Genomic DNA, 26,413 nt, shown 5'->3' on the forward strand with positions numbered 1-26,413 from the left:
ATAGTAGGGTTCAAGTTGTGCATGCACATGTTTTAATTATAATGATGTATGTGATCAAATAATTGCAATACTAAATTTTGGTGCGCAGGTGCAATGTTAGCTTTTAGTTAGTTAATGATTAAATAAGGTTTGCCCATCACTGATCACTTGTTGTCTTACTATTCGGTATCATCAATTTAATAGTGTTTTAATGTAATGAATTCTTATTGAGTCTTTCACTGGCAATCCATCTATATGATCCAAAGAGTATTTGGGTGTAGATCTGAATTTTAGAATATATATAGATTAATTTTATGATATATATAAATATAATTATATATATATATATATATATATATATATATATATATATATATATATATATATATATATATATATATATATATATATATATATATATATATATATATATATATATATGTATAGTATAGATATTATTAATAATTTTAATGTTTAAAATAAAGGTCTTACTTTTTGTTCTAAATTTTTTTTTGAAGTTTTAAAAGAATAAAACATTTGTTGTCATTAGCTTCAGGTTGGTTTTTGTAAAAACTTTTTTGTTTCTTTTTAATTTAATTGCTTGTCAGAGCAAATATAAATTATTATTTTTTGATAAATAAACTTATAAATAGACAAGTAGAAAATTTAACAAATTATTTTTTTATATTAATATTACAAGCATTTTATTTTTTGTCCGTAATTAACAATACCCAGATTTAATTACTGGCATATATATAGTTTAAAGAAAAAAGCACACATTTAGTAAATTTTAATAGATTAATAAAAATAAATTTATTACAAGCTTACAAGATTGATAAACTTTTAAAAAAAGATAATGGTCTGAAACTTGACTTAAGTCAACTTTAACTGGATTTGTGTGCTGGTTTTTTGGCTTTCTATCTCTTTTACCTGATTGTTTAGCCAACTAGCTTGTTTTAAATAATTTTTCCCCCTCTCTTTTCTTAGCATCTTCTGCTTTTTGAGTAGCTGTAGCAATTTTTTCTCTAGCTAGTTTATTGGCAACTTGTTCCTCTAGTTTTTGCTTTTTATGTGCTTGTTTAGCTTTTTCTCAAATCTATAGCATCAGATTTTTTTTTAAAAGTTAATTCACATCTCCAAGGCCGAGAAGGCCGCTACATTTGAGGAGGCTACTTTAATTGCGGTTACAACTCTCTTTCAACTATATAACTCTGAAACATAAACCTTGACAAACATGGCAGCTGCACAAAACAAGTTAATGCTGTCATATTGTAATTGGCTAGTTGATTAATTCTACAATATTTTATATTTAACTCTAAATTGTTAACATCTTTGCTTGCTTGTTTGGCAGCTAAGTTTAAAATCTCTAGACTTTTTTAAAAAACTTTTTGATTTGACAATTGACTGATTTTAGGTGTCTTATAAATATTGGTTATATTGCACAAAACAGTATTAGAAACTGGTTCTTTAAAATGTAATTAAAAACTTTCAACTACATTTTTCCACTTAGCTTTAACTGTTTTGAAAACATCTATGTTTAATAGTTGCAAAAAGTGACTTAGTGTGAGCCTGCAAATGCCAAAGTATAATATTATTTTGAAGTGTCGTAATTTTTTATATTAAGAAATAAGCTTTTTTTATATAAAAAATAGAATTTTAAAGCTATTAAGATTATTTGCATGAGGCAAAAATATTGTTTTAATCCATGCTAGAAATTATTTGGATTTCATCCATCTTGATTTACTTGTGTTATAAAAGACATTTTTGGCACCACCTTTGCACCAGTTATTCATAATACTGTTACCTGTGTCATTTTGAGACAAATGCTTATATTTAAAAAAGAAAATGACAATAAAGAAATAAAATAACTTAATGTAACCAATTTTTGTAAATTAGTTGATGTAGCAAAAAATTAACATAAGCATTGTAGCATTTAAGAATTGTTGTTGTTTGTTTTTCATTTGTTGATGATAATTTTTTAGGATTTTTTAAGTCTTTTTTATAAACTACTTTGACTTTACCTTGGTTAAATTGTACACCGCATCATCACAATTAAAAACATATTTTCAATGATCACATGATGATCACATGATGATCACAATTGAAAACATATTTTCAAAGAACACATGATGATCCAGGTGATCATCGCAATCGAAAACAACGGTTTTTAGATTATGCTTAAGATAAACTTCTTGTTAAAATTTCAACTATTTTATGTTGTGTAGACACCGCTCTAATAAATTGCATGCCACCGGATTGCTGTGATTGAATTTATGATTGCTGTGATTGTTTATATATTTTTTCATCAAATCTTGGTACCATGAATTATAAGGCTTTCCATTTTTAAATAAGTCAGTTTGGTTTGATTTTTTTAAATAGTTCTAACCACAGTCAAAGGGCCTGCATTTGTCATACCAAAACTGATTTCTCTTATAAACTTCAAAAGTTCAACAAAAATTACTTCAGTGATTTAGATCATCTTGGTTCACCAACAATATTTGTTTTATATTTACCTTTAATGCTATCATGAATTGTTGATTTTGCCACATTATAGCTATAAGAGGCTTTAAATAATGTCATTTTTTGCTTCTTACATTTTTAGTAGCTGTAACAACTGCTCTTTCTCTTCATGTTTAGTAACATTCATTTCCAGAGTAGGAAAAACAAACATTTATGCATAAGTGTACACAGGCTTATAAAATATACGCAATTGAAACAATCTCATCCTTTTTATTAAATTTAGCAACATTAATTTCTATTAAAAAACACTCAAATTATTACCAATTAATAAATCCAATTTATTGCATATTATTTATCAGAAGTATATTTGCACAGAAATGTGTTTATAGATTTTTAATCTGAACCTTGGTTACCTAAGTTATTTTATTCTATTTTTTGTTAATTTCATAATGATAAATTTCAAATTGAAATTTAACTTGATTACAATAATATTTTTTTAAATATAGCTAAACTTTTACAATAATAGTTTTCTTGATTGCAATAATATTTGTTTAAATAAAACTAAATTTTTTTTTCTATTCTATTTTTCAACGGTTTTTCTAAATGAGCAACAGAAAAATAGCGAGAATTCAATTTATTTTGTGTTGAATATATTTGAATACCTTAGATGGCTTGTATTATCCAATGGATTACAGAATCTAGAAATGTAGAAAGTCTTTATTTTTTGAGTAGTGTTTACTATTTGATAATGTAATGACCCATTCCAGTTAAAGTTATTGTAAAATAACCTAGACTTTCAGCAGAAATTGTGAAAAGCGCAAACTAAATTACAATTTTTCAATATATATAGAAACACATAAATTACATCAATGCCTCACAGTAGATGACATTAAGATTAAAGTACCTATCAGATACCTTGATTATTTTGCCTCTTATTAAATCAAATTTAATAAGTATTTTGACTACTGGTCTTAAAGTTGGTTTTAAGAATGTAAAATGTAGTTTACTGTGACTAAACCAGTTCATGTAGATACAGTAGCATCCAAAAATTTGCGGACAGGGTAAAAAAATTTGAATTTTACTATTATTCCAGCACATACTTAAAAGGTTTTTATGTTTACTATAAGGTTTTGAGCGAATGTTGAAATTTTAATCAGCGTATTTTAATTGATTAAAATCACTATTTTTGATGAGTTCAAAAATTTGCGGACAAAGCATTAAAAGAAGTTCCTACTTAAAAAAGATGAAATTATTTAACAATATTTGATCAAAATTTTTTAGAAACGGAAAATCATATTACTATTTTGTAGGACTACCTTTACAATCAAGAATGGCTTTGCATCTACAAACCATAAAATGAACTAAGTTAATGCAAACACCAATGGGATTTGAGTGGATTATTACTTTGATTTTTCTGAATATATTAGCATGATTTGTAAGCTTGTTATATAATATTTGGCGGTCAACATGTTCCCATAAATAAGTAATGGTATCTTGTCTCAACTAAGCCAGTTTATTAGGATATCAGCTTCATAACACGAATTATACTCTTTTTAAAGAATTTTTAAAATTTTTAAAGAATTCTTGAACCAATTTGGCCGTGTGCTTGGGATCATTTTCCTGATGCTATATCCACAAGGCATTTTATCCTTTGCATGAAGAAAAACAATGCTTTTACATATGTCTTTTTATTTTTCTTGATCAATAGTTTTAGTACATATATGAAGCGGATCAACACTGTCCTGACTAAAACATCCCAAAACCATTAGATTACCGCAGTTGGGATTTAGGAACATACTTTGTATCTACTGGATGTCAAACAAACTTGATTTCATCTGATATGAACAGTGTAAACTTGTTTTCATTACTAAAAAGAATTTTTGACCAGTGTGGACTATTTCACTTTAGATGCTGTGATCCTAATTCTTCTTGGACGTTTCAGTTTTTCAAGAGAATCAATAGCTTTTTAGCTAGGCCTTTTTCCAAATTGTTGCAAACAACGTTTTGTAAAAGAAAAATTACAATTCATTTCATAAAAATGTTTTATTTTATTGTTTAAACTAATAGCTGTCAAATGGGTTTTTTTTCTTGCTTAGTATCATGAGCGTTTTATCCTGACAATATGTTGTTTTGTGTGATCTTCCTGATTTCTTTTGAATCTTTGTGAAACCCGTAGGTTCATATTTCTTCATATTTTGTCTATCAGCAGGCTTACTGGTTTCATAAAATTGTGCTGTCTTACGAAATGAATTTTCATTCGAACTACTCTTGCCATCAACTTTTTTACTTGAGATATTATACATTTTTTATACCCTGTGTAAACTCTTTAACCCATGACCTCAAAAACCTAAAGTTTTTTTTTTAGTTTTATATCTTTTCTTGGTTAAAATATTTTCAGGATCAAGCTTCTCAAGAATACAACTGGCACTTTATATTATTTCATATATATTTAAGTTGGTGTATCAGATAACAAAAGTCTTTGCAGAACTACAAAAAATTTTAAATGGTGTCTGTATCTCGTCAAACTATTATGCAGTTACAAGTTGCAATTGATCTGAGTGATTATGGAACCAAATTATTTTGTTCCAAGTTGAGAGATGTAAGACAAAGCAGTTTTGAGAGCAATTTGTTCAGAACACTGAATGATATACACAAAGAAATCTAGAGACCAATTATGATGTTCTACAAATTTTATTTGAGAAATTAAGTGGTTGTTTGGTCGAGCAAGATTATTATAGTGAAATACACATCTGATTTTTTTCAGTTGATAACTAGAAAAGTTAAAAGAGGGCTTGATTTTAATAAGACTTAATTGTGAGTGTCAATAGATTCTGAAAAGGGTTTATGAAGATATGTGTTAGTGGTCTGGATAAGTTTGCCAAACAAACAGGCAAGAAATTCATGCTAAATTTAAAAAGAAAAATGTATGTAACAAAAGAAATATTTCTCATCCTGATCATGGAAAAAAATTTAAAAAGCTTTTAATCGAACAGATTTTATATTATATGTAATATATATATATATATATATATATATATATATATATATATATATATATAAGTTTTTGAAACATTCTGTATATTATTCATATATTTTTAAAAAGTTTTTAACATAAATTTTTAACATTTTATCTATATATATATATATCTGTATGTATCTATATATAGATCTGATTGGTGTTGTTCTAGTTTGTGGCAAAGAAAAAATTTTAAACAAGGAAAGTTACAAAATATTACAAAAAAATTTAGATTTAAACTTGGCTTGGGTTGTACCAGAAAAATATTTTGTAATAGACTTTTACAAATGTTGTGTTTAAAAGTGGTTGGTTGCTTAAGCGAGATTATTATAGTGAAAACTTTTACAAGTATTTAAAGAACTTAATTATAAGGTTATAGTATTTACATATGCAATTAAATTACAAAAAAAAAATTATAAAAAAGTTTTTTTCCAGCACACACCCACCTAACTATTTTAGCGGTCAGGGTGCCTAAAAAAAGCAGATTTTCTGATGCTCCTTGGTAAATTTGATTTTAAAAATATTTGTTTTAAAAAAGTTAAATAGATATCTTTTTAGGGGAATGGAAAAACCTCTCAATTTAGTACAGTGTATCACTTTTAAATTTGTAGTAAAGTTAAATTGTTAAAATCATTAAAAAATTTAATAATTTTTTTTTCATTTTAAACAATATTAATTGCATAATTTATCAGTAACTGAAAAGTGCAAACTAAAATAGAATTTAAAATGATAGCAAATGTTTTTTTAAAACCAAAGTAAATTCTAATTGAATTAAGATATTGTTAATTTTTATAAGCCAAGATCCCATTTCACTGCAAAGAAAATGTTGAGACACAGATATCACATTCTCTTTTACTATTATAATTTTGTGAATTTATTGATAGGTGTTTTAGCATCATTTCATTAAATACTTTTTTTTACTCGTTTCAGTATTTTGCTTATTGTTATTTAGTAAATTATAAGACTTTCTAAATATTTTTTAAAAACGTTAGGTACTATACAAATTTGTTCTAAATTTTTTTTGAATTAAGTATAATTTAATAGTTTGGGTAAATTGTTCTTAGGGTAACCTTGTTTTGGTGTTGTGGTATGGTGGAAAGCTAGTAATTGATGGTGATATGAATATAGGAGAATTATTTTGTAAGTAAATTTTGTAAAATTTATTTTGTTTGCAAATTTTCTAAAAGTTTATTTCATTTTAAGTTATTATATTGGAGTTATGTGTTAAAAAATGTTGTTGTATATATGTAATATTGTTGTGATTATATATGTATACATTGTATATGTGATTACATATATACATTACAGCTTATGTTTAGGATTGCTTATTTTATAATAAAGAAAAGTATTGTGTAATTGAATTGCACACATTTTTTGAAAATCTCTTGTGTAAAAATTTTTTACTCACAGGGCTTTACAAAGTTAAGAAATGTTTCTTAAAAAAAAAGAAGCCTGAAAAACATTGGGATTTTTCACTTTTCCATATCATACTTATATATAATCCATGCTAAGTTGTTAACTGTATTAACTGTGTGTTATTAACTGTGTATAAAGTCTGTTTTAAATGTTAAGCTCAAGATAAACACAAAACACAACCTAAATAACCACCGGGTAAGTTACTCATAAAAAAAAATAGCTGACAAAACTTCAGTTTTGTAAGCTTGCATGAAATTGTTAAAATTACATGCCAAAACTGTGCTGAAAACTTTCATTAGTACAATAAAGTAAACTATGTTATTCCAAGTAAAGTACTTAGATACTTATTTTGCATTAAATAACTTTCTTTCTGTGGCGTTAAAAAATTGTTAGAGTCTTTTTAAATTCAATGTTTTGCTGAACAAAAATAAATGAAAAATTTACTTTTGTGCTGGACAAAAAACTCAACTACTTATTTATTTTTGAGGTTGAAATTAATTGGTTAAATTTGTAGTTTTTAAAGATTAAATCTTAACTAGAGTTTAACCAGCCTCTGTCACTTCGTTTTATAAGAACAAAGCTATAAAGTAATTTATAAAATGTCATTAATAAAAAGTCGTTTAGTTTTGTGCAACAAAAATGAAACTTTAAAGTGAACCTTCACTTAAAAACTTTCGAAAATAATGATGATCAGTAAGCATTTATCAATTTAATTAGTCATATGAGCTTTTCTAATGCTTTTAGTTTGTTTAATTAGTCACATGACCTTTTCTAATGCTTCTAATTTGTTGCAACATCTTGAAAATAAATTTCACATTATTATGACTTACTGAATTACTGTAATATTTTAATATTATTTATAATAATTTTAATATATTACAGTAATTTTGTGAAGCTCATATTGCAACTTTCACTAAGGATAGCTGCAAGCTGTAGTAACATTAGAGCTTATTGAGGCTCGCTTTAAAACTGTTGACAGTTGGGGAACCAATTACTTTATCTGGTAACATGTTCCATACATTGGCAATGCGATTGTTAAAAAAGTGGAAACAAGCTAAATTATTGCTGTACTTTTCACGGTGAATTCTTTTTCTGTGATTTGCTCTTGGTGGAATTGTGATGAGAGGAAAGTGCCAGTTGACTATTTCGATGTTATTAATAATTTTATATTTTTGGATGAGGTCACCTCGTTTACGACGTTCAACAAGAGAAGATAGGCCAAGTTGTAAACATCTGGACTTGTAGTCTAACTTTTTTAGTTTGTCTGGTATTTTTGTAGCTCTGCGCTGTATTGATTCAATAGTTAGTTCATCCTTCACCAAATGAGGGTTCCAAGCTGGAACTGCAAACTCAAGTAAAGGACAGATGTAGGTGGAGTAGAGTTGTTTCCATAAAGAAGCATCACGAGATTGGAAAGTGTGTTTTAGGATGCCTAGCATTTGATTTGCTTTACATGAGGCAATGATGGATTGGGTTTCTACTTTAAGATCATTGGTAATTTGAATTCCCAAGTCACGCTCAGAGGTGGTTGCTTCCAATGTAGTTCGAGACGTTATTGAACAAGGGTCTAATTCCTCCATTGAGTACTTGAAAGGAGTTAATTTTTTTAGGCCAAAGTGCATGACCTTGCATTTCTTTGCATTTAGCTCCATGAGCCAAAATTTAGTACACTGGACAATTTAGTCAATATCTGATTGGAGTTGAAGTTGACAATGCTTAGGATTTTAGTGTCATCAGCGTAGATCTTACAACTGTTTTCTTTGTTTATTACATTCGATAGATCATGGATGAAAATGACAAATAAAATTGGACCCAAGACTGATCCTTGCGGAACTCCACTTATCACAGGTAACCAATTCGATTGAGTGTTGCCAAGGATGACTCGTTGAGACCTGTTGAGTAGAAAAGCTTTTATCCAATTGAGAAGATTGCCTTCGATTCCGTACATTTTTAATTTGTAAAGCATTCGTTGATGTGGAACTTTGTCAAAAGCTTTAACAAAATCCAGAAATACGACGTCAACTGGTAGCTTTCTGGCTATATTTCCAGTCAAGAAGTCCATTGTTTCAAGGAGATTTGTAATGCATGCTTTTTTCTCTAAAAATCCGTGCTGACTATTTGATAAAAGATTGTTTGATTTTAGATGCTGCATGATTGCCTTCTTAACTAATTTCTCCATTATTTTACACGGAATCGAGGTGAGGGATATTGGTCTATAGTTTGATGGATCAATTCTGGAGCCCTTCTTAAATAAAGGTGTTACATTTGCTTTGGACCATGAGCTTGGAATTTCACCATTGTCAAATGACTTTTGAAAGATGAGAGTAAGTGGAGAAGACATTGAGGTAGAACAAAAGCGTAAAATGTTAGGGCTGACATTATCTACACCAAGTGATTTAGATATATTTAGTGCTGAGAGTTCCATTAGAGTGGCGAGTGTATCAAAAGATATGCTATTGAGGATTGTGTTAGTTCTATGACAGTCTTTTAGGATTACGCTTATCATTGGCAAGGGTAATTTTGAAAGATTTCAGAGAAGAATGACTTAATTTTTTAACAAACTTTCTAGTTTCCTTATATATTCCCTATATAAAATATTACAGTAATAACTGAATTACTGTAATATTTTAAAATTATTTATAATAATTTTAATATATTACAGTAATTCAGTCAAGATAAAAACTTTGTTTTGCTTTATCAAATATCACGACTTCTATGAAGTAAAAGTTAAAAGTTAAGAATTTTTCTAGAAACATAAAATCCTTTTGTACTTGATAAATATAAAATTATAAAAATCATTTTTAAGTAAAGTTTTTTTTTGAAACTTTTTAAGAATTCTTTACAATAAACGTTATAAAAAATATATGTAAATTGCGTATGATAGTAAATACATTATTTACTTTTTTATAAATATAAAAAAATAATATGTATAATAATTGCATATTTATACAAGTATAATAATTACATTTTCAATCACTATCATTTCCACATTGCTTTAGTAACTTAATGAATAAGTGAAATTACTTTTTAAATAACAATGATCTTTTAAAAAAAGAAAAGTTTTTATAAAATTTTTTTAAAAGTTTTTTTACCAATTTTAATGGTATTTGTTAATTTAAAATGTTGTTTTTAGGCATATTCTAATATTGACTTTGTAATAATAAAGTTAAATGCTAATGAGGGCTTTTTTTATACATTTAAAGTATTTGTTTCTAGAGTTTAAATCGCAGAATTTAAATTGATATTTTATTTGTTGCTTAAAAATCAATATTAATATATATAATTTATAAACATTATTTATAAACATTATTTATAAGCATTATTTATAAACATTATTTATAAACAATATTAGTGATGAACCAAAAAAATAAATTTTTGTTATAACTTTTTAAAAATTTTTTTAACCAAAATAAACCAAAATTTTAGGTATACTAGTTCAATGCTGAAACTGAAACCAACATTTTGTCAAACGTTTTATTGAAACTAAATCGAAATTTCAGCTAATCAAAATTAATTTCATTACAAAATGCAATATTACATTTGTTTATTTAGATTTTTTTTTTTTTTACATTTGATTTTTTTTTTTTTTTTAACTTTTTTCCATTTTAAATGATAATAATAAATTAATAGTCATAAATAAAAAGTTAGATAATTTCTTTAAAGTGATGTGGCAAATTTTTTATGACTATCCTAGAATGATGTTCAATTTTTTAAAAAAACAACTTAATTCTTGATTATCCAATGCAGTTTTGTTAACATAGGTTTTGTGAAAGTAAGTTAGGTGAAAATGAAAATTTTGCTAAAAAACTGAATTACTAATTGCAGAATACAAAAAATTTATAAAATTCTTTCAGTAGTCATAAGGAAAGCAAACAACTTGATTCAATGCTTTGCCAGGAAAACTAAAATTTTTTGAGATGGTTCCAATTATGGCTTATATATAAGTCATGGATTATATATAAGTCATACTTATATATAATCCATGCTGATTAAAGTTACACTGATCTAAGAGTAGTTATATTTATTCAGAAGGCAGTTTTTAGTTGATCTTTTTGACGCACCTCCATTAAGATGTTGCCATAAAAGTTTGCCATAATATACGCACTTTAATTGAGGATTTTGATATGCTAACCATAAATGCATAAAAATAAAATAGTTTTGCTCATTTTTTTAAATTTTTTTTTTTAATGTTAATTCACCTCTGCAAGACTGAGAAAGCCACTACAGATGAGGAGGCTACATAATTGTGGTTATAACCCTCTCTTAACTCTATAACTCCAAAACACAAACCTTGATAAACAAGGTTGCTGCGCGGAGAAACAAGTTGAGCGTGGTACTACCAGGGGCGTGGTGGGGATTAAACTCCAAACTTCTTGCTTATGAAGCAAGCGTTCTACCACTGCACCACTACCGCATTAATTTGGAAAAGTCTAACAAAAAAAAAAAAAAAAAAAAAAAAAAGAAACTGTTGAACTAAACAAAATAAGATTGAGAAATTGTACAAAATAAAAAAGAAAATGGCTCACAAAAATGTTGCATTTACTGTTTAATTTTAAAAGAATAAAATGAAATAATAATTATGAGTTCAATAATGAGTTAATTTGTTTTTTGTTTTATTTGAATTAGTGGATACATGTGTCATAGAGCATTTGAAGTTCAATCAAATGTTTTCACTTATTTCACAAGTTTATTTACTTTGTTTATGATGGAGTTGGAATTTTACTCAACGAAATTTGTTTGTTTTTATGAAAACCAAACATACTTAATAAAAAGATTGTTTGATAAAAATAATTTTTCAAAATAAGTCACTTTTAAGAAACAGGTAAAGAATTGCTGGGTAGTTGTTTGGATCATTTTATGATTCTAGGATATATATTGGGAAAGTTTTTGCTGTTGTTTACTTAATAGGTGTTATACCTGTTTTTAAAGATGAATTTATAATATGGCCTATTGGCTAATAATAATTTTTTAAATTCATAGTTATTCAAAAACAAACATGGCAGCATTTGTGCATGGATGCGCTTAAATTTAAAAATAACTGTTAAAGCTATTCTACAGGTATGGAATTTGAAAATTTTCTTCAAATGACTCAATTGAGGTTAAGAAGAGAAAGAACAGAATATATATGTATACTATATATGTGCTATATATGCACTGTATTTACTATGTATATATATGCAAATACTTTTAAAGTGTTTTAAATACTTTTTCAGTATTTTGTATTTGTGTTCTACAATTTTGGATGTATTTTGTATGTCTTTCAAAATACGAAATACTTTTTTAATTTTTTTTAATTTAAAAAAAAGAAATTAATATTAATTATTTATTAGTTAAACATAGTTGATTTTATATTATAGTTCTGTTAAAAAATGTTTCATGATTTCATGTGGCTTATAATTTAAGTTTTAATAAATATTGTTAATATATTTATATTGTTCGATATTTAATATAAATTACACCTTGAGTTTGTAAATAGAGAATTTTATCTAGTTAAGATAAGAACATAATGATTTTGTGTTTCTTGCAAGGGAAAAACTTTATATAGAACAATGGCATCAGAAGATAATTATTTTTAATTAAAAAAAATATAAATATATCTGACTTATAAACCACAAGTCTAACATTAAATAAAATGCCAGGTCCTTCTTTTTTTTATTGAAGTTAGCTTCATCTTACATGAAGCTAATTTTAACATGAAAAATAAGTATGTTGATAGAAAAAAGTGTTGATCAGATATAAAAGCTGTCAGAATAAACTTTTGTCTGCACAATTTGGAGTTGAACCTATTCATTAAATAAATGGAAATATGGATGGATTTAAAAGTATGCCTCTTTTATGGGCAACAACAAATGTGTAAACTAGTTAACCAATGGTTTGCAACAAATCAAACTGAAGTAATGAATGGCTAGCTCAATCATCTGAACTTAATCCAGTTTTTTTAACTTGTGATATCAATTTTAGCTTTCTCTAAAACACAAAGGAGTATTCAAAAATGCTGATGAGCTATATAAAGCTATTGAAACTATGTGAAATGCAATTTACACAAGAAAAGGTTAATAAACTCATTGAGCCAAAAAGTTTTCCAATGATCCTAAAATGTAAAAGATACAGCATTAATTATTGGTTTTAGTTTTTTTTTAGTAGTTATAAAAAGTTGCTTATGTTTTAGATGGCCACATTTTTACTATATGCAAAACAATATTTTCAGATAATCATATTAAGTGCTAATTTTTTCCTTATATGTAATATGACCAATTTAATTCCATTTAAAGAGTATTTTTTTGTTTTGGTGTTACAGCTCATTGGATTGCAAAATTTCTATCTTAAATGTTTGTTACGCTTGCCTGAAAAAATATTAAAGAATGTTTTATATATGAAGCGATTATTTCAAACAGAAACAACTACAGGGCAAAGTAATTGCAGCAAATATACATAAATTTTATGCATTTAACTTGAGTATGAACTTGAAGCCAAACCTAGCAATTAAATTTAGCAATACCAAAAGCCAGTATTCTACAATGCCAATTAATGGGGACAATTTTAATTCAGTTTTAATTCATGCCAATCAATGGCTACCATTTATTTGAAATTCTTTTTCTATTGAATAACAGAATTAAAGAAATGAAACATTTAAAAAAAATGTTTTTAAAAAGCTAATCTTTTGAAAAATTGTTATTTTACTATATAGAACTTAGAATAGAGATTTTAAGTTGACATAATTAAACATTAATTTTTTAACTAGCAACCTAATTTTTAGTTATTTAGAAATTAGATTATTTTACAATATATGTTTACTATATATCACCATATACTTTGTTATTGTCACTCAGTATACCTTGTTTCTGCCTGTGGTATATTTTGTTACAGTTCATGGCAAAGGTTGTTACAGTTCATGGTACATGTTATTATAGTTCATGCCATTCATTGTTACAGATCATGGTAAATGTTGTTACAGTTCATGGCATTGGCAGTTACAGTTTATGGTGTATGTTGTTACAGTTCATGGCATTGGCAGTTACAGTTTGTGGTGTATGTTGTTACAGTTCATGGTTTATATTGTTGCAGTTCATGGTTTATGTTGTTACAGTTCATGTTATATGTTGTTAGAGTTCACAGCATTCATTATTACAGTTGATGGCATTTGTTGTTACGGATCATGAAAATCTTCGTAGTTACAAATCATTGAAAAGTTAGGATTAAAATTACAAATGTTCATAGTCACTGATGGTGCATAGGTGGTATGTAGACCTAAAGGTATATGTTGTTACAGATCATGGTATATATTATTACAGTTCATGGTATATGTTGTAACAGTTCATGGCATTCGTTTTTTTAGATTGATTATGGTATATGTTGCTACAGTTCATGGTATATTTTGTTACAGTTCATGGTATATATTGTTACAGTTTGTGGTATATGTTGCTACAGTTCATGGTATATGTTGTTACAACATGTACCATAAACTATATATCATGAAAATATATATTTTTTGATTCTTTTTTTTGAATTAAAATCCATTGCATGAATCAATAAAAAAAAAAGCAGTCCTTTATTTAATAATTAATCTTAAATTTATTTTCATAAAACTAGAACTAAATTTACTTAAAAGAATAATTTTATAAATAAAAAAACTCATAAGGTAAAAAAAATAAAATAATTAGAAAATATTAAGTTTGACGGTTATTAATTATTATTGTTTTTTTAAATCTTGATATTATTAGTGAACTATTCTTATTAAATTTTTTACAATATTATTATTTTCATTTTTGTTGTCAATAATTTTTTTATCTTAACCTATATTTTAATATGAAAATTTATAAGTCTCTTATTTTCATGTTTTAAAAGATGGTATTTTTCTTATTTAAAGTTCTTTCATTTATATTAGCATTCATTATGTATTCATTTAATTTGATATGGCCATTTGCAATTCTGTCATCAGTTTATGGTGATTTCATGAAAGTGAGTTTTTATGTTTTATTCCTAAAGTTTAATGTTTTATTCCTAGAGTTAAAAAGTTAATCATCATCATCATCATCATCGTCATCATCATCATCATCATCATCATCATCATCATCATCATCATCATCATCATCATCATCATCATCATCATCATCATCATCATCATCATCATCATCATCATCATCATCACCATCACGATCATCATCATCATCATCATCATCATCACCATCACCATCATCATCATCATCATCATCATCATCATCATCATCATCATCATCATCATCATTATTATCATTATGTAAATGTTCAAAATCTATATTTTAAATTATAGATTTAGTTTAATATTTCTGTTTTTTGTTATATTATAGATTTTGTAATTAAAAAAAATGCTCATTATAAAGTTTATATTTAAAGATGTCTTTGTTCTGGAAAATATAAAAATATAGTATGAAAAAGAAACATTTTATTGGGCTCTTTTTTTTTTTTTTTCTTATTTTAAAGATTTACCTAATAAAGTAAGCTGAAAAAAATTTACTTTTGATTTTTGACTTTGGTGTCACTCCTTTAATGTCATCAGACTTCTGTATAAGTGACACGATCCTTATTAATCATTTTTATAAATAATGTCACACCAATACTATTATCATAGTATTTATTACTACTATTTTAATCTAAATTTTTTAAAATTTATTACTGTACTTTATTGCTATTATAACTAGAATTTGTATTAATTTTAAATCATATAATATTTTATTATTATTATTATTATAATTTTTTATTATTATTATAATTTTTTATTATTATTATAATTTTTTATTATTATTATAATTATTTTTAATAATATTTATGATATTATAATAATAATTGTTATTATTATTATTGTTGTTGTTATTACATAACTTCATTTTATGGGAAATGGGAAATAAATAGCCTATTGCTGTTGTTGTTATTGTTGGTTCACTATACAACAAAAACTTGCCTCCAGGCTACGTAAGGATAATGCAAAATAATACATAGCATGCATCGGACTTGAATATTTAAATAAATATTCCCTTTTTATCATTTTTTCCTACAAATAAAATTTTACAAGTTAAATAAGTTTTTTTACAAGCAGCTGGAGACAATATAAATAGAGCAAAGTAATGGAACAATCAATAAATGAAATGCAAAATCTTTTTTTTGTTTGTTCAAAAATTGTCTTCACAATTGTTTAAATTTGCCTTTCTTAAAAAAATATATTCTTTTTCTTTTCATTAATTTTATTCGGTAGATTAAAATAGAATTTGCTTGAATATTTAGGCATAGAGAATATGGAGTTATGTGTAGTTCTTGTGATGCTATCTCTGGAATTGGAGCCAGCTACTTTTTGTAAAGCCTCTGTTACAAGCTTCACATATCGTTCTATTATTTGGATGTGACATAAAGACTTTCCACTCAGCCACTGCTTCCTTTCAGCTGCTGTTTCAAATATTGGATCTTTGATTAAATGTCTTTATCAAAGGCTCTTCACATCAAAGGTGGTGGCAAAATTGTTTAGTCAATTTTAGTCAATCATCTTGGTGTAGTTGGTAACAACGAAATTAATTTCAGGTGGTTAAAAAATCCTTATAAACTTTCTTTGAGAAGCAAGGCTATTTTCTATTATAGTTCTTTTAAAACCCATTCCCTTGTAAACACCCATTTGTCTACAACAATTGTCAAACTCAAGTAAACAAGTTTGAATGTGCAAAAAAAAAGCGAAAAACTCTTACTTGGTCTACTACTTTCAGAAAATTGTTGGGCATAAATCTTAATAATTTTATCACTTGCATTTACATACATGTTCTGCTCCATTAATGAAGTGTTTACATTTTTTAAATTTAAAACACGCAGAGACATGTCATCTTAAAAGAGCAGCAGTAGCGCAGTGGTTAGTGGGCTTGTCTCAGAAGCTAAAGATCTGAGGTTCAATGCTACATCTAGAAAAGTTTTACAACATCGGCAAGGAAGGAGACATGAACTTTTTTTCAAATGCTCTTCTGCAGTGCTCTGTTATAAGATGGTAAGGACTTCTTGGGGCACCTAAAAGAATAAATTAAAAAAAAAAAGAAAGAAAAGAAACTAAAATATTGTGCTCCTCTGTTAGGGTTTTAAAGCTCAAATACAATCATAAAACTCTATTTGCCGTTGTTAACCAACTTAAGTATGAAGTTATTCCTGGTTCACAAACAGATAAATCTTCAGAACCACTGCCAATCAGAACTGTTGATCTTTACTTAAAATTTTGCGATCAATTTCTAAAATTTCATAGTTGACACACTTCACCACTAATATTTTTTATTAAGTTTGCAAGCTGTGTGCGTTTAAATGAAATGTCATTTAAACGCACACATATGTAACATGTAAATCTACCACTGTTGTGGCCTTTTTAAATATTTTTCAACTGTGTGAATGACATCAGTTTTCCATCCTGTGTTAGTAACAGTGCCAACACATCCAATTACATCCACTTTATAAAATGAAAATTGAGCTTCATTCAAGTATGAATTTATAATGGTTTCAGCAGACCTAAAAGAGGTTGAAACATGACCAATACCCATGTGCACCTGGTTCTTCAAAAATTGAGTAATGTTCTTTATTTATGGTTCATTAAAACTGTTTTGATTTAAATTTTGAACCACTAGAGTTTTGTCTTTTCTCCCATCAAAATACAGTCCTTGAAGTAGGTTATATTTTTCCTTGTTCTGCATTTAAAGTCGTAAACAGTTATTTACTTTTGCTCTTCTAATCTTGTTTTTGTCAACAAAACTGTGATCATAATTAGTTACAATACTTATTTGGTTAAAATACTAAAATCTTAAACAATTCTTTAAAAACACAGCAATAGTTGCTGTTTCTCTGTCTGATAATCTATAATGATTGCTAGTCAGATGTATTTTTTGTTGTAATGTGCATCTGCCATAGTGCTTAAATTCTTCTAATTATTCATTGATGACATTTTTGGTGGCAACTTATGCATTACTATATAATTTTTTTTTCTTTAGTGTTTTATTTGAATGGTTTGAGTATGAATGTTGTGATAATAAATTATTATTGAGCAAAGTTCTTTTATGTTCCGCAAAGATTTCTTTTATGTTCAGTGTCTTTTTGTATTTTTGTTTCTTTTACAAATACACTTCCAATTTTACACAGTACTATAAATATTTGAATTTTGTTTAATGACAGGTATTTTTTGTTCTTTTTGGTACTTACAGATAATTAAAACAGAACTCGAATTTCAGTGATAATTTTACATGTACAGTCTAATGTTATTAAACACGTCAAGACGTCAAACAAAAACAAGGGTTTTTTTTAAAATCCAAATTTAAACTCTAATTTTTAACTTTCTTTTTTCTTTATCACGCTTGAAGAACTTTTTAAGATTGCAATAACTGTCATAACTCTGCAACTCTGTAAAGTAATACTGTGTGTATTGAAGCTTTATTAAACACAGATTTTACTTGTTGTGTATTACTATTTGAAACATAAGAAAACTTAACTGGCTTGTTGTTTAATTTCAAGGCTAGTTTTTTAATTGGACAACTTCTTTATATGTTAGAAGTTTATTTACATATAATTCCATTGGATGACAAAAACATAAATTTAAACAGTAATTTTTAAAAAACTAAACATGAGTAATTTTTTTAGAAACATAAGCAAAAATATATTAAAACAAGTTGTTGTGGCAGAAAACACACCAGTTTTGTGTTGCATTATGGTAATACTGCTATGCAAACTTTATTATGAAAATGATGAAAAGCAAATATTTCAAGTTCGATGCACTAGCTCAAGAAATAAAATATATCTTAGGTTTTATTTAATATAGCTTAGGCTTGCCATATTTTAATTCCTTTATATTTAGATAGTACCTGCCCAAATCCAAACACTAAGTTAATAGCTTATTCAGTATGATGTCAGTATGTGTTTATATGTATGTATGTATGTGTATATATATATATATATATATATATATATATATATATATATATTTCATAGACTTTTTTATAGTTAACTTATTTCTTTGTTTATAAAAGGCAGCTGGTGCATCCATAAGAATTTATGAGCTATTGGATAGAGTACTTGAAATTAAGTCTGGAAGTATTATTGTTAACACAAAAGGTAACTTTTAGGTTTTTTTTTCCTATTGATTTATTGGTAAAGTCCTTTGCATTTGAATTCTCTCTTGAATTTGTTAAACCTTTTTATATCATTTTTAATGAGTTCAAATTATTTTTTTAGATAATATAACATTTGATAACGTTGAATTCAGCTACCCAACACGGCCAGAAACAAAAGTTCTAAAGGTAACACTTTATTTTGCTGAACTCAAATTATTTTAGGTTAGCTTTGTCGAATGACAACCCTAATTCTGAGGGCTGTATATATATAAATATATATATATTATATATATATATATATATATATATATATATATATATATATATATATATATATATATAAATATATATATATATGTATATATATATATATATATATATATATATATATATATATATATATATATATATATATATATATATATATATATATATATATATATATATATATATATATATATATATATATATATATATATATAAGGATGTCCCAAAATGACATAAATTTTTTTAGTTTTTAACTATTTTTAGATTTTCAATCAGTTACATATGTATTTTTATCTACTAAAAAAGAAAAAAAAAAAAAGAAATTTTTTCTTATTTTACCCCCCTCCCTTTCCGCTACTCTTTTTTTCATGTTTTTTTTTTCTAAAAAAATGACACAAAGGACTAAAATTGTTTTTGATAATCAAATATGTTTGCATTTTTTATAAATTTCTTGTGTAATTTTGTTTAATAAAACTTGATCAAATGTTATTTTCAATAAAATTTCTTATTTGTAATAGATACTGGATGTAAAAAAAATTCTTTCTGCTTCATAATAGATGTTGTCATCTTTCGTAATAGATGTTGCATAGTCTTGAATTAGTTTAACAACTCGTTCTGCTGTATCGTTTACAGATTTTGGTGATTTGATATGCTCAAACATGTGATTAAAATTTGTGTTAGCTTTTCAAAACTTTGGGGATTTTACCAACCAACCATCGTCCTCATTTAAATATCCGAATAAATTTAGAATGTTGCTTGATTTTGGTCCAATTAAATCAGTCAAACAAGTACTCTGCTTCAGAAGAGAAAATTGTGGAAAGCCTATATCATGTTCACAGTTTTCTTATCACGATCAGATACCTTATTAGAAAATAATGAAAGAGTGGACATTTCTTTGGTTAAATACCAAAGATGCCGAGTAAATGTTTCCAGGGCAGCAAGAGCAACATCATTGTCAATTTTTTTTATAAATAAGCATTTCTTTGTAGAATTCCAAGTCATTAAATGGGGCATCGATTGTGCTTGTGCACGTAAGCCATATTTTCACATAAAATAGTAAAGTAAATTTACAAAACCATGATAATTTCGCTATAAAACTTTCTTCATACTCTGCCAGGTCAGCAAAAGCAAACATTTTTGATGTGTACAAGATTGTACACATCTATCTAGCATGATGGAAGGCTCCTGGTTTGTGCCACTGCATATTTATTTGTTTTGGATTGAGTAATTGCAAAGCAAGTTGACAACATTCTTGATAATCATTTCTTAATATTTTTTGAGATTTCTGGTTAAGTAAACCAGACATAAAAATTATTACTTCTGCTTGTTTGGTCTTTAATACTGATTCTTCGATTTTTAATTTTCTAAAAGTAGTATCTGAAGTTAATAAAAGTTTACACCATACCTCAATTTTAAAGTGTCTAAATGGCTCGTAATTTGGAGATCTATATTCTCCAAAAACTTTTAAGTAAACAGAAGACAAAACACTTTTCAAAAATACGGTGTTTGCAGACACACCAAAGTAACTTTTTATTAAAGTGTTCTTCAATTAACTTTGCAGAACCATTTATTCAACCTGAATTTGATGGAGTTGTGTCAAAAATCATTGCCACAAGTGTTTTTTCTAGTTTCCATGCCGTTACAGTATCTATGGTAGCTGTTGCCTGACTTCACCCAGTTGTATTAGAAATCCTGGATACACACAACAATTTCTCTTCAGGTGCACTTGGTTTTCCTGTTACTACAATAGCCTGTTTGGCTATTGTAGTAACAGGAAAACCAAGTGCTTTTGAAGAGAAATTGTGGAATGTGGAATGTTTTTTACCAGTTAATTTCAAATCAAATCTTATAAGATAAAGATAATGGCGTACAACATCTCCATTTGTTGGTAGTTGACTATACATCTTTGCTTCAAGGGTTGGTGAAAATTTACCAACTATATTATCAAACTTCTCATCATTTTTCCTCAATTTACTATTGTTCATAACTGATCAAATATTTTTTATATATGCTATTATATCTATAGATAAAAACTAACTATAAATTATAAAATTATTTGAATAATGTATGTAACATTAATATTCATCATAAAAAATTTTCTCATCTCAAACATTTCGAATAATATTATTTAATAATTTTTGAGAACCATTGAATTGAAACAAATTATATTTACTAATATTAGCTGTGATACATAGTTTAGAATTATAAGTGATCAATATTGATACAAAACATATTTAGTTGCAATAATACATTTATATATTTAGCCTAAAATCACAGTTTAAAAGTAAATAATTTTAAAAAAGTGGGTGGCAAAGGGGGCAAAAACTTTAAACGAATGCGGGGGGGGGGGGGGTCAAACTTCATAATTTTTTAAAAATCTTCTTACTTTCACTTTTAACAGACAAAACTACACACAAAACTAAAGGAAAGTTTTTTTTTTGAAACTCTAATATATATATATATATATATATATATATATATATATATATATATATATATATATATATATATATATATATATATATGTATATATATATTTATATATATATTATGTGTATATTATATATATTGTGTATATTATGTGTATATTATGTGTATATTATATGTATATTTATAGTGTATATTATGTGTATATTATGTATATTATGTGTATATTATGTGTATAGTGTATATTTATAGTGTATATTATATGTATATTTATAGTGTATATTATAGTGTATATTATGTGTATATTATATATATATGTATATATATATATATATATATGTATTTATATAAATACATATCTATATATACATATATATATATATATATATATATATATATATATATATATATACATAAATATATATATATATATATATATATATATATATATATATGTATTTATATTATTATATTATATTATTATAGTTATAAGATATATCATATATTTTATATACAGGGTGACCGGAAAGTTCTGTCAGTACCTCACAATCAATTTATTTTTAATGTAATATACATAAACTATTGAAATTACAGTAACAGATCAAGTAACATATGTAGTGTAAGTATACCAAGAATTATTCAAATCGGTCTCCTTTTTGGTCCACTGTCAATGATAATTGATGACGCCATGATTGTATGGTGGCACGAATGGTTTCCATAGGAAATTTTTCCCATTCGCGGATCATCATTCGTTTCATGAAGGCCAGGTTAGGATGTTGTTTAGCATTGACCTTGGACTCCAAAATACCCCACACGCAAAAATCAAGTGGGTTCAGGTCGGAAGAGGATGGAGGCCACTTATCCTTAGCAATAAACTTAGGGCAATTCTGTTGGAGCCATTCTTGCGTTGTTTTAGCTGTATGAGCTGGTGCTGAATCCTGTTGAAAACACCAGTCTCCATTGGGATATAACAAATTGGCATCTGGTTGCAAAATTGCCTTAAGGACACTCACTTAATAAGATACTGCATTAATTTTGGTGCCACGTTCGATAAAGACCAATGGCAATTTTCCTTTGCTACACACTGCTGCCCATACCATCACTAAACTTCGATTCTGATACCGCTGAACTGTTCCTGAAGACTGAGGTATGTCCTTTAATGATGTTGACCACATTGTTTTTAGCATTAAAACTTTGTGAAGATACAAACTTTAAAAGTTTGCATCTTCGCAACCTGGCCAGCTTTTGATTTGCAGTCAATCCATGAACTTTATGCTTGCAATAAGGTTTCAATCCAAGGTCTAACTTCAATAATTCCCTCATCGACTCCCTGGGTACTCCTTCCTCCTGAGCTAATTTTCATGCTGATCTTTCAGGGCTCCTCCGAATTTTCTTGCGTATTCATTTAATGCGATCTGGGGTTCGAACTGTTCGTGGACGACCCAATCTTTCACGGTCTTCAACACCACCAGTTTCACGCAACCGTTGGATAGTTCAATAAACACATCTCTCAGTAGTTCCATGCACCTTTACTACTTTGAATATTTCAGCACCCGTAAGTCCTTCCTCTTAATGTCGTTGAATCAACAAACGATGAACATTCATAATGACTACAATAGAAAGAACAAACCTAGTTACTATTGACAAATTCAGTTACAACTGATAAGCATCATTGTAAAGTTACAATTGTACTAAACTGATACAAACTGATAAAAAATTTAATGATAAACACTTGTAAATAATGAAATATGGGAGACCAGAAAGTATGCACATTGATTACTGACAGAACTTTCCGGTCAGCCTGTATATATATATATATATATATATATATATATATATATATATATATATATATATATATATATATATATATATTTATATATATATATATATATATGTATATATAAATATAAATATATATATATAAAATATATTTAATATATTTTATTATATTATTTTTTATATATATATTGTATATTTTATTATATTATATTATAATATATGTATAATATATTTTATATATTAGGGTGGCTCTTAAAACAACATTTTTGGAAAAAACCTGTTCCTACCCCTTTACATTGTTCTATATAATACTAAAACACTAGGTTTAAAATTTTTTTGAACAAAAAATGACTTTTGGGGTAGCTCAAGACCCTTAAAAATTTGACTGGTCCCTAAAATTTTGAAAATAAAAACTCTTCTAAAGTATGTCAACCTGAGAAACAAGTTGGGCGTGGTACAACAAGGGACGTGGTGGGGATCGAACTCGGAACTTCTCGCTTATGAGGCGAGCGCTCTACCACTACACCACTACCGCATATATATATATGTATATATATATATATATATATATATATTTAGTTACATTATTATAGTTATATATAAAAGGTTTCTCTCAAAAACAAATCAGAATGAGATATTGTACTGAAAAACTGAAGTTACCATAGCTACCAAAAAGCTGCTTTGTTCAAAGATGTTTTTGCATGAGAAGATAGAACTCAAATTCAACAATCAGAGTTAATCGATTTTTAAAGTTGAGAAAGCATAATGGTGAATTGAAGGTAGCCTATATCTTAGTCAAGTTGTTTTGAAATGTCATCCACAAACATGCTAAAGTTATATGTTGCATTAATGTCATTCTTTCCAGAGATGAACAGCAATACATCTATGCTTTAAACTCTGTTCTATCCACCATGCTCTCACAGAATTAATGAATCTTCCAAAACAGTATAAGTCAACAGTTACCCTTCATCTACTGCCTTCACAGCATCAGCCAACAACATATTTTCCTAATTCAGTGAAAGTTCTATAAATCTCTAGTAATAACACTTTAAAAACCTCTAGCAACTGCTTTTAGACCTAAAAATAGCTTAAAGATCACAAGCAATTGCTGATCATACTCACTGCCAACACATGCTCCAAGAATATATCAGATACCTAATAAATTCTTGTAAATGCAACTTTTTATCTGAAAAAGAAATACCCAAAAGGGCAGGTGGAGTTATGATAATAGTCAATCCCAACTGAACAAATACCATCCAGTAGTTATACCTATGCCTGTTGTCAGCCAATTTTGGCATACTACTGAAACCCTTAAAACCGAGGAAATTTTGTTATTGAAAATACTCTTGTGTCTTAAGGGATGCTGCTTATATACCAGAATAGCAACCAACTTCTTAGAAAATCTCTTCATCTCATAGCTATCATACACTCATGATGATTCAGTAGCCAAGTGTTCCAGAAACAATCCACTACTGATTTACATAGCAGGTGACTATAACAGATGATATATCATGCCACTATACAAAAAATACCACAAGTAAACCATCATTTAACTCGAGTAACAGCATCTAAATTGTCTTGCCTTGACATTATTCTAACAAATGCCCCTGGATGTTATAATTTTTAAACTCTGAACCCACTCAGTCTACCTTTGTTTTCGATTGATCAAGATTCTAAAGCTTATGACCTCTTCTCGTGGTTGAAATCTAAAATGCCAGTGATCACAAAATTGTCATCGTTTTTTTGACACCAGCCGGCCATAATGGTATGTTATCCAAATTACTTTATGTTGCATATCATATCCATTTCAAAAGTCAATAACCAATTTTTATCAACTGACTACCAACTGATTACTATAAATACACAACATTATGTTTTGCTAGGAAGCAATTAAAATAATTGAACTTATGCATGCAAATTAGTTGAGCATCCATGCAAAACATGTTATAGGATATGTACAAGATAAATTATTATAAAATAATATATTTCTTCCAAATAGAATTACAAATGATGCTATCAAAAAAGTTTTGGAGATCTGCTGTTGACTGCAATATTTTTATAACTTCATTATTTTTTTGTTTTTAAAAAGTATTTAATCTCATTAAACACATTATTCTCATCCATAAACTTTAGATCAACCTATTATCATAGCTACCAGTCTAGCTCAGGAAGGTATGTGATTGCTTGTCATTATACGACCACAAAAATAATATTTTGTTTTGATGATTTGAACATGGCTGTTAACATGTTTTAAAACGTTTCAAAAATGTGCTGAAAAAGTTTATTTAGAATGATTAAAAAAATTTTTATAAAAAGAAAAGAAATCTTAACGAAATATATAAAAAAAAAGAACTTTGCTAAAACATAAGAAATAAAAATATAGCTTAACTAAGTTAATACTCAACTGACACTAAAATTATTTAAATCAAGTTTTTAATAAAGTTTAAAATAATAAACTTTGAATTATTTATGTTTTTATAACTTTTATAACTTATGTTTTTATAATTATATGGGAAACTATTAAAAATATAGTAACAATTTCTAACAACGGATTAATAAATACGAGTATTTATTTCAAGTTATATATATTTCCTTTTTTTACTAATTTAAAAATAATAAGTTTCCATATAAATACACACTAGTAAATAATTATGCATTTAAAAAAAAAATTTAACTCTTTTTAAAACCATTTCATGCTTTGATTTAAACATTATGTAGAAAAAAATCTTAAAATCTTTCAAATGCTTCGTTAAATAAATAAAGTAAACAAGAAAAAAAAGTTCTTTAATATAATTATAAATCAAAAAAAGATTCTTTAATAATTTACTTTTTTATTACTTTATAGTAATGTAAAAGAAATAACAAATCATTTCCATTTCAATGGAAAGATAAAATTGCTCTTTTTTTTTTTTTTGTCAGAAATGGTTGCCTTTGTAAAATTAGTAAAAAAATCCATTAGCAGCGATTCTTT

General features: G+C 26.8%; 1 protein-coding gene across 2 annotated transcripts in view; it reads left to right on the forward strand.

Moving 5' to 3' along the window:
- Positions 1–26,413, forward strand: part of LOC136085908 (uncharacterized) — a 42,733-nt gene that overhangs the window by 7,532 nt on the left and 8,788 nt on the right. Inside the window, exons 1-5 of one of the 2 annotated variants that reach the window (XM_065807757.1) lie at positions 6,520–6,595; positions 11,852–11,929; positions 14,757–14,830; positions 18,883–18,967; positions 19,088–19,152. In XM_065807757.1, the coding sequence (XP_065663829.1) occupies positions 14,765–14,830; positions 18,883–18,967; positions 19,088–19,152 (216 nt within the window). In that variant the 5' untranslated portion in view covers positions 6,520–6,595; positions 11,852–11,929; positions 14,757–14,764. Of the gene's footprint in view, positions 1–6,519; positions 6,596–11,851; positions 11,930–14,756; positions 14,831–18,882; positions 18,968–19,087; positions 19,153–26,413 lie in introns of those variants that run through there. The other variant, XM_065807756.1, reaches the window with a different exon arrangement.

This window comes from Hydra vulgaris, chromosome 10 (assembly GCF_038396675.1).
Source record: "Hydra vulgaris chromosome 10, alternate assembly HydraT2T_AEP".
Taxonomy (NCBI): domain Eukaryota; kingdom Metazoa; phylum Cnidaria; class Hydrozoa; order Anthoathecata; family Hydridae; genus Hydra; species Hydra vulgaris.